This window comes from Paracoccidioides brasiliensis (assembly GCF_000150735.1).
Source record: "Paracoccidioides brasiliensis Pb18 unplaced genomic scaffold supercont2.20, whole genome shotgun sequence".
Lineage (NCBI taxonomy): Eukaryota > Fungi > Ascomycota > Eurotiomycetes > Onygenales > Ajellomycetaceae > Paracoccidioides > Paracoccidioides brasiliensis.
Window position 1 is genome coordinate 119,422 of NW_011371377.1, and position 10,181 is coordinate 129,602.

The 10,181-nt window shown below is 43.6% G+C and overlaps 2 protein-coding genes across 2 annotated transcripts; one reads left to right on the top strand and one right to left on the bottom strand.

Moving 5' to 3' along the window:
- Nucleotides 1-2,760: 2,760 nt before the first annotated feature.
- On the bottom strand, nt 2,761-5,415 carry PADG_08558 (DNA replication licensing factor MCM7; the record flags this gene model as incomplete). The annotated part of the gene is made up of 4 exons (XM_010765576.1): nt 2,761-2,835; nt 2,917-4,837; nt 4,912-5,042; nt 5,104-5,415. The coding sequence occupies 4 exons, from the start codon at nt 5,413-5,415 to the stop codon at nt 2,761-2,763; spliced, it is 2,439 nt and encodes an 812-aa protein (XP_010763878.1).
- A 472-nt stretch (nt 5,416-5,887) lies between these two features.
- Nucleotides 5,888-9,824, top strand: PADG_08559 (AAA family ATPase peroxin 1; the record flags this gene model as incomplete). Its single annotated transcript, XM_010765577.1, has 4 exons — nt 5,888-6,004; nt 6,068-6,301; nt 6,365-6,443; nt 6,502-9,824. The coding sequence occupies 4 exons, from the start codon at nt 5,888-5,890 to the stop codon at nt 9,822-9,824; spliced, it is 3,753 nt and encodes a 1,250-aa protein (XP_010763879.1).
- Nucleotides 9,825-10,181: the final 357 nt, after the last annotated feature.

Below are 10,181 nucleotides of genomic sequence, written 5' to 3' on the forward strand. Positions count from 1 at the left end.
TTTGGTGACTAGAGGGGATGAGATGAGTTGCTGTTGTATATTGTGCTGTCAGATTCTTGCTGAGCAGATTCTACTCAATTCTGAGTAGAAGAAGTAGAATGAAGCTTAGTATTATGTTAGAGAGTGAATGTGAGCTGCATAAGAAGGAAACTCTCTGCATTGCTAACTGCTATATAATGAAATACTAAGCTTGATGGGATGAAAGAGGTGCTGAAGCCTGCTCAGATTATAACCACCTGCATGATTGTTTGATCATGTGAGAATATTTGGCCTAATCAGACACTGAGCTTAATCCGACATCGAGTCTAACCGGGCACCGGGCCTCGGTCGAGCTCAGTTGAGCGCTGGGACTAACAGTAGTCAGAGATCTTTAAATCTAGCTTAAGCAGTATAGATTGCAGATTGAATGAGACAATGTCACAATCTGTGAAATTAGTCTGAAAAGTAGAAGATTGAAAAGTCTTTTTGCAGACATCAACTAGATTCTATAGAAATTGATGTTTTTCATACTGCTCATATTTGTATTACACAGCTTGATTAACTGTCTTTGAATGATAGTGCTTATACTGATGAAAAAACATACCATCTAGAAATTGCAGTATATGAGTTGAATGTGATGTGAAGAAAATTCATATAGAATAATCTTATAAAGATCACAGTATTGTAGAAATTCTTCAGTGAGATAAGATTTATAATTGTCAAAAAGCAGCATTTGATGACTATTTTGCTGATATTTTTTAGAGATCTCATTAAAGTGCTGAATTCATACAAAGTCAATCTCATCATTGATATAATCAGTATCTAATGTTGTGATTATATATTCATCTGATAGATTTCTTTGTGTATATCAATCTTCAAATTGAGTTTTAAATTTCATGATGATGAAAGAATTCAATATCTCATCATCTGCTGAAATACATACAATCACAGTGATCAATTCTTGAGAATATGATGAAGTTATAACTGAATTAAAGTATTTAAAAGCAGTAATAAGCTATTCTCCACATTCTTGACTTTTTTGAAAGTCAATCTCATCAAAGTTGTAGATATCACAGATTTAAAATATATACTTTTAAAGTAAGATTTTCAAATGATTAAATCACATTTTGATATAGTTAATATTCTCAATAGTAATTCTTTTCAGATTCATTGTCTTTTGCTTAACTCTTTTATACTCATTCAAACATTGTATATATTAATAAATTCACATCTTGCTGATCACAGATGAGAAGATTGAAGAATCAGTATTATAATATTTGAGAATGAGATTTATGTTATCTTGAATCTGCTCTGCAGTCAGTGAGTAATTATTTCTGTTCATATGAGCTATTCACTCTTTTAACACATTCTTCTGACTCTTGTTAAGCTTTTTGTTCAGTGTAGTCTTTGCATTGTGTGTTTTTCTTTTATTAATTCTTGCTTGAAGATATTGATAAGAAACATTGAATTTGCACATTAGAGATAGAATTTTCTGTTTTCAATTGTCATTATAGACTTCAATGACACTCTGAATACATTTTTCAAGATCATCTATCTTATTGATCATGGTGGTGGTGATATATTAATATTTGAAGATTGATTAATAAAGAAGTTGATATTTTTATCATTACACTGTTTTTATCATTACACTGTGTTGCACCCACATCAGGTGTGGGTGCGCAGTGCACAATTATTACCAAAATTACTTTGATTATTCAATGAGAAATCATACAACTAACTAGTTAATATACCCTAATTGACACCGCGCTAATTGAGCAAGAAGTTACGGACGACCCTTTTCTCTCACAAAGCTTGGTATTTCGTTGTAGCAGTTAGCAGCGCAGAGAATCCCTTCTTATGCAGCTCGCATTCGCTCCCTGACACTAAACATGTTTTCAAATCATTACCACCAACACCCTCTAATGTCCCAGTCAGAACTAGTCAAAAAGTGGTGACAGTTGGCGACCTCACTCATCATGGCAAAAACAGAATGTTTCCAATCAGCATGATGGTCAACTACAATTAAGACCATGTATTTATTGACTTTAATCAACGCAATTATTCCCAACGATAAGAAACTCCAAGGAATTTTATCCTGAATCTTAAGCTTACCATTATTTATTCTTTAAGTTTGACGTTTTCAGAATTTCCATGGGTTGAGACCAGGCTTCAACCACTAGCAGGCTCGAAAGTTATCAGAGCGGAACATCCCAGGAATGAACATGACAATGCCACTGTTCAATGGTTCTACAACTTCTCAGGACTTTCTCTATCCCTGTCACATCTGAAGCTCAAGAAGCATCACAAGGCTCTAGCGCGGAATACATTCTAGAATGTTCAAGAAGACCCCGGGATACCTACTCATCCCAGCGCAGAGAAAGACAGCATACGGTTATTGAGTCAACTTACAAAGGAACAAGAGGGAGTAAATATTTCAATAGCATGATTGAACTGAGTGCATGGACCTCAAGGTTAACAAAATAGCTGTGTTGAGATTCTAGATGATCCTTCCTGTCTTGTATCAACGCCATGCCAGTAAATAGAAAACACCTGTTCGGATAACATCGCAAATTCCGTTTAAGGTACTCAAAGCAAATGATAAAAGAAAACATAACAACTGGATAACGTAAACAGATTTCAGAGAAGATATCATGTGTCTACATTCAAGAACCATTTAACTGAAATGGAAATGCAAATAATGGTAGATAAACCCTGCCATATTCTAACGTAGTTCAGCTGGTACAATCCTTTCTCGTAAACTTGCCTATTTTTGTTATTAAATTATGCCATGATCTCATCGTCATCGTCAACGTCAATAAAGACGAGGCGCATCCCATTGGCAATTACTTGCCAGATCTAGGAAAAAAAGAATCGTTAATACAATGGGAAACTGAACCCAATGGGACCGGCAAGCAAGCAAGGACAATATAAACCTACATAAAGCTCCGTATATTCTTCAATGGTCTGCATCAATTGGTCCTCGGTAAAGCCTTTTGCCAGAACGCGTTCTCTTACTCTTCGCATGCTCATCTCTCCTTCATTTCCGTCTTCGACAGCGGCAGCACCGCTATCTCGCATACTCCGGATGAGATTATAGATCTTGCTTATCGGGGAGTGATCACCACCTCCATGGGCATCATGATACAAGCTCGCCTTGCTCACTGCCGTTAGACGCAAGGCCTCGTCCACGTCTTCTGTAACTACTTCGTTGCTGAAGCGTAGGCGGGCCAGAGCTTGCGACAGGCGGAGTATCCCCAACAATGTACGCGGAGAAGTATGTGAAAATTGCCTCTTGCTCACTTCGTCGCGTTTTTGGTCCTGTCTTAAACGTACATAGGATCCAACCATGTAGTCAGAGACGCGTTTGGGGATATTTGGGCGGTAGGTTCGGGCTTTCGCAACGTATTGTCGGACCTCATGGGGGGTGAAAACAACATTATTGTCCTCAGTTTCGGGATGCTTGTTATGCATATGGACATAAGCGACATGCTTTGCAAGCTCTTCGTCAGCATCGCGAGATGGGGTGTCCAGCATTAAGAAGAGAACATCAAATCTAGACAAAAGGGCAGCTGGGAGGTTAATATTCTCAACCGGTGATATGCGGGGATTATATCGGCCATAGAGTGGATTGGCTGCGGCGAGAATTGAGGTACGAGCATTGAGAGTGGTAGATATGCCGGCCTTTGAAATGGATATTGTCTGCTGCTCCATGACTTCATGAATTGCAGTTCTATCCCCATCATCCATTTTATCAAATTCGTCAATACAGCAGATGCCATTATCTGCTAAGACCAAGGCACCTCCCTCAAGCACCATCTCATCAGTAACGGGATCTCGCATCACTGCTGCTGTGAGACCAACGCCACTGCTTCCCCGACCAGTGGTGTAAACACCGCGAGGAGCAACTTTAGTAATATATTTGAGCAACTGAGATTTTGCAACACCAGGATCACCCATTAAACATATGTTAATGTCACCACGAATGCGCATTCCATCACCCATTTCCTTCGTGACTCCCCCAATTAACAACAAAAGGAGAGCTTTTTTCACATCTAGGTGGCCATAGATTTCAGGGGCAATGGATCGAGAAAGGTACTCATACATATTTCCCCATTTTTGATGTTGGGTTATTTTACGGAGTGTTCGGGCATCCATTACAAGATTCTCATATGCCCTTTTATGGTGGGTTATATGCTGAGCCTCGAGATAAGTATCTGTTAGGAGGCCTGCTTTGATGGCCATGAAGCCAGTATAGGGTATTGGAAGGAAAATTCCAAAAATATCAACCACATCACCAGGATTTACCTGTCGCACCAAGCTTCCATTGCAGTGGACGGTTAGAGAACGAGGGATATGGCCAACGGGTACCTGATCCGCCATCTCTTGGATTTTAACCTCCTGAAAGGGAATAAACTTGGAGGCTCTAGTAGATAGGAACAGCTGTCCCCTCGTGTTATTCTGCTTGCATTCAGCAGAAGGACACTCTAAAAGGGGTGCAAATTGTTTCGTGACAACAGGTTGAAATACTTCTGATCCGCAATGATCACAGGAGTAGGCATTGATTTTGACTGCAGGTTTCACATCCGAGACTCTAATTGTAATTCCACGAACAGTAATGAGATGACCAAGGTGTTCTCCACGAACATTCCGTACTGCCATTGCTTTGCTTCGATCAGTGCTTGAACAAGAAGTTGTTAATGGCTTAAAATTCAAGGTGTAGCGACGGGTAAGTTCGGGAGGAAACATTGAGGATGGCATGCCAGCTTCAGCTTCAGGATCAGCTTCAACCGCCATGGTCATAGTTTCGTTTCTTCGTTCGCGTTGGGACATTATTATGTCGAGAACATCATTTTTAAATCTGTTGGCAGAAAGGAAATTAGGCACAAAACCGTATTGCAATTAATGAATGGACACGGGAAATAGGTAACTCACGAGAGTTCCCTTGTCACTTTAGGCATAATTTCGTCGACTGCATCAGAGAATACATCGATGTACCGTTTCGCATTGGTCTGGATGTTGTTGAGGATATTTGACTCCGGCCCATCTGGCAAGGATTTAACATACTACCACCAAATGAATTAGCGAAGAATGCTGGCATGTCGCCAAATTTTTTCTCCAACTTACAGTGTCCAGATCATCCAATTCTATGACAATATTGGTTCGTATTCGGTCCGAGACATCTTGCAGCATCTTCATATACTTCAACTTTGGTTCCTTCGATCGATCATTTCTTGCGCGCTGGCCATCTGCATCTGTATCATCCGTGAAATTGTACTCGTCGCTGATATCATCGCCGTCGAGATGAAGGCCTTCGATTGCCTCAGTGGCAGCATTTTCTGAAGTTGATGAGAAGATCTTAAATGTCTGAAGAAAGTTTTTGAAGATCTCCTGTTGCACCGCATACTTGACGGGCGCGCGATACTGGAGAAGCGCCATGGAACAGCTTCCAAGAGAGGAAGGTAGTGATTCGACTTAGGCAAATGGGAATCTGAGAGTGATATAATATCTAAATTGTAAGAGGAGTAACTGTGTTGAAGGAAAAGTATGGTAGTGTGTAGCGAACTGCTGGACTAATAAGAAGAAGTTGAGTCTCCCTGAACCTTGTTTCAGAGCTGCCTTCGACGCGTTTTCGGCGCGACACGTAAAAAGACATCTAGTCCTAATATGGCCTAGTGTATACCGGAGCGGATTATATTTAGGCCCAGATCTCGGCTTGGGCTTTTCTTGCCGACATGAGCCGAAGTTTGACCCGGGAGCTTTTAACAACCAGCATCTACAACATCTACAACATCAACATTTGTTTAGTAAGGTAGATTACATATTTCTTATAGCTTCATTTGCTAGAGGCTCTTTTCTTCTTTTGTTAATGCATTTGCAAGAGGAGACCTCGTTTTCGTAATTATCAGCCATGCCTCCGGCTAATGGGAAAACATCAGTCACGGCGGAGGTTGCCCTTGTACCGCTCAAGAATTGTCTTGTTAATTTGCCATCGTCGCTGGTTTCTCTGTTGATAAACGCAAATACGGTACAGTAATCGTCCTGTCAGATTTTAGAAACGCTTGATCTCTAATGCCTGGTTGTTTCTCAGCCTGCCCAAAATGTTGTTGTCGAAATTCAGTACCACTCTACCGCCGGCGTGTCACAATCGCAAAAATTCTCCTACGTTGGCTGGACGGGTATGCCAAGTAAGCGCAGGCTCTCACCGGTAGTCAGCAGAGACGGAATTAGCGGTTCAAGAGGCTCCTCAAGAGAGCACGAGATCCCCATCTTGGATATAGATTCTTCCTTTGGTAGAGTTTTGGGATTGAGTGACGGTCAACGGGTGATTAGCACACAACTTAAAATATTAAGCTCTAATACTGTCAGACTGCTGACTTCGAGTTAGGTCGGGTTGCTATTGCATCTCGACCCCCCAGTGGCTCATACTGTCAATATAGAACCCCTAACATCGGCGGATTGGGAGAGTATGTCCTTGATAGCACCTTTCTATTCCGAATCGCATGGCTAACACGTTCCCCATAGTTATTGAGCTGCATGCTACATTCCTAGAACTTAATCTCCTGTCTCAAATTCGCGCTCTTCCAAACCCGGCATATAGCATGGCAACATCTGGACAAATATCCCATTCCCATAGCCTCACACTACATCTGTCACCCACCTCAACGGCCAACATTACCATCACCTCACTAATTCCACCGCCGCCTTCCACTTCGCCTTTTGCGAAAATTGCACCAGATGCTGAAGTTATAGTTGCTCCAAAAGTGCGTCCAAAATTTGGAAGACCTTCGCGCAGCGAAATTAGGAGCACGGCGAGCGCTGGGAGCAAAAGCATCAGTGGTCGTAGCAGTGGAAGTACTATCCGTCCCAGGAGTAGCCATTCCGATTTGGCGTCGCGCGGAACAGTCTATCTTCGAGGTGTAGATCGGAGCGTGGCTCGGAATTGGTTTGATGAGGGTGCAGACAATCAGAAAAACGAGGGACTTAGGATATGGGTTGACTATGACATCCTGGCGAAAAATGAGCTGCGCGGAGCAATATGGGCATGCGTCTCGATAGTAACTCCACCCGGACTACTTCCACCTGTCGACCCTCAACAGCAGGTACAGCAAAAGGAGCAAGAGACCTCTGATGCAGGCAAGGCTTCCAAGAAAGTTGTTGCCAGAATTCTCCCATGGGTTCAAAGCCCTGATTGCCAACATGTCACCCTTTCCTCCCAACTCTGTTCCGCCCTAGGATCTGGTGGAATGGTTGGGGGGATTGTTCGTGTTGAGCCAGCGCCCCTTCCAATCCAGTGGTCTTCTGTAAAATCAATCAAAGTCTTTCCTTTCGCTACGGCCTCGCTGAAAAAGAAGGATGGTTTAAAATTCGGTGGCGATCCATCTGCATCCCGCGATGCTCTGGCTGAAAAAACTAAACTATTATATGGCACCCCAGGTTCATCGGGTACAGGAATGCTGTCGGGCCCAATCACAGATGGGATGATTTTGCCCAGCCTTGAAGACCGATTCACATCGTCTGACTTTGAAGGCGCTATTGTTCGCTTCGACCCTCCATTGAACACGTCTTCGGATGCTGGTGGCAGGCCTGCGTTTGGCTGGCTTCTGGGCTCGGAATGCAGAGCCAACTTAGAGATCCAGCCAGAAATACCAATACCGCAGGACAGTGTTCCTTCATTCTCCCCATCTACTGTTCTCATTCCATATGAAGCGCCTATTTTGGTAGGGATAGATACAACTATCGAAAGTTGTTTATCGAATCTTACTCGGTCGTCATCGGTTCTTCTTACTGGCGGTTTAGGGGCAGGCAAGACATCTCTCTGCCATTTACTAGCTAACAGTTTACGGGAGGATTACCTATTTAACGTCTCCTATTTTTCTTGCCGGAAGTTGGTCACGGATGAAACACGAATTTTCGCCATTAAGGAAACGCTTCATCGCCTTTTCTTGTCTGCAACCTGGTGTGCTAGGCAAGGTGGCAAGTCAATCGTGATCTTGGATGACCTTGATCGACTCTGTCCTGTGGAAACAGAGCTTCAAGTTGGCGGTGAGAATGGAAGGAGTCGCCAGATCAGTGAGATCGTGTGTTCAACAGTAAGAGAATTCTGTTCGGCTAGGTCTTCGGTTGTGATACTTGCGACAGCACAAGCGAAAGAATCCCTTAACAACGTTGTTGTTGGAGGTCATGTTGTACGGGAAATCATTAGCTTGAAGGCGCCAAATAAGGACGGAAGAAGAAAAATTTTGGAGAAATTAACTTTTGAGGACGCGGCGGCTGCAACTTTCCAAATTAAAGTCAACGGTCATTCTAGAAGTCGCAGCTCGTCCACGCAAGAGACTTGGCTCGACCCCTCAAATCCCGGCAGCCGACCAAGTTCGTCCCGCGGGTCCGATGGTTTCGTTTTGAGCCGAGACTTGGATTTTCTTGACTTAGCTGGAAAGACAGACGGATACATGCCCGGAGATCTCGTCCTTTTAACTGCTCGTGCAAGGAATGAAGTTCTGATCCGTTTGGTTAAAGATACATCATCTGTTTCGGCCACAGTTACATTGGGTACAGAAGATTTTGCCCGTGCGCTGAAGGGATTTACCCCTGCATCTCTCCGCAATGTCACTCTGACATCCTCCTCGACCACCTTTGCGTCAATAGGTGGGCTTCATGAGACGAGAAAAACACTCCTCGAAACCCTTCAGTATCCCACAACATATGCACCGATATTTGCTCAGTGTCCACTTCGCCTACGTTCTGGTTTGTTGCTTTATGGATTTCCGGGATGCGGGAAAACACTTCTTGCAAGTGCAGTTGCGGGGGAGTGCGGACTCAACTTCATCAGTGTAAAGGGCCCCGAAATTCTCAACAAGTATATCGGAGCAAGTGAAAAAAGCGTGCGCGATTTATTTGAACGAGCTGAGGCTGCGAGGCCCTGCGTCCTTTTCTTCGATGAATTCGACAGTATCGCGCCAAAGCGAGGACATGACTCCACAGGTGTCACTGATAGAGTAGTCAATCAGCTTCTTACCCAGATGGATGGTGCGGAAGGGCTTTCGGGAGTGTACGTTCTGGCAGCTACGTCACGACCAGACCTCATTGACCCCGCTTTGCTCCGACCGGGACGTCTCGATAAATCCCTTCTGTGCGACATGCCTTCACACTTAGACCGGGTGGATATCATCAAAACCCTGAGCAAGAAACTCAAACTTAGAGAGGAAGTAATGGCGCGAGTTGAGGAAATTGCTGATCGTACAGAGGGATATTCCGGTGCCGATCTGCAGGCAGTTTTATATAACGCCCATCTCGAAGCCATCCACGACGTTTTGGGCGATAGATCTTCCGATCCAAATTCACAGACTAAATCGAAAGCGTTAGCAAACAGCGTCAAACCAGGAGTCAACGGTGCCACTCACTCAGGCCAATCGGCAAGTAGGCCCTTTATCCAATTCCTGTACTCTTCAGACCAGCATGCTACAGCTCTAGCATCTGGGTACCGACCAACTGACAGCTCCGCTGCCTCTCTGATCCCGTCTGCTATTGTGGCAGCAAAACTAGACGCGATTAAACAAGCCCGCAGACGTCAACGCCAGATCTCACGTGAAGGATTAGATTCGCTAACTGAGGCTTCTACGAGCCGTGCCAATAGTGTGGACGGTGCTAATAAAAGTGCTGTTGATGACATCCATATAGGCTGGACCCACATCGAGCGATCCATTGCTACCACTCGGTGTTCCATCAGTGACGTGGAGCGGAAGCGCCTCGAAGTCATCTATAGGGAATTCATTGTGGGGAGGAACGGGGAGATGCCTTCTGGAGAGGGCGGACGGGAGATTGGAGGAAGAACAAGCTTGATGTGAAATACATTTTGGTTGGGTCTTTTGTACATTCCAATTAGTTATTATTCCTAATTTATCTTCCTCCCCTTGCATATACGCTTGAGTTTATATCATTCTGTCATTTATGATGTATGTATGTATGGTTGGATATTTCTTATGTTTATATCAGGTTTGGAATAGACCTATTTTAACAGAGCTTATACTCAAAAATGCATGTTCGTTCCACGTATAAGAAGATATTCTCACTAAAATGCCACAGTTTTACTACCTGCAAAAAATGTCCGGGCGAAATTTTCCAAAATTAGATAACTTAGCTTAGACGAGCGCGCCGGTCGTTGTTGAGGTTGCTTGAATATAGATCGTACATAGGGTCCCCAA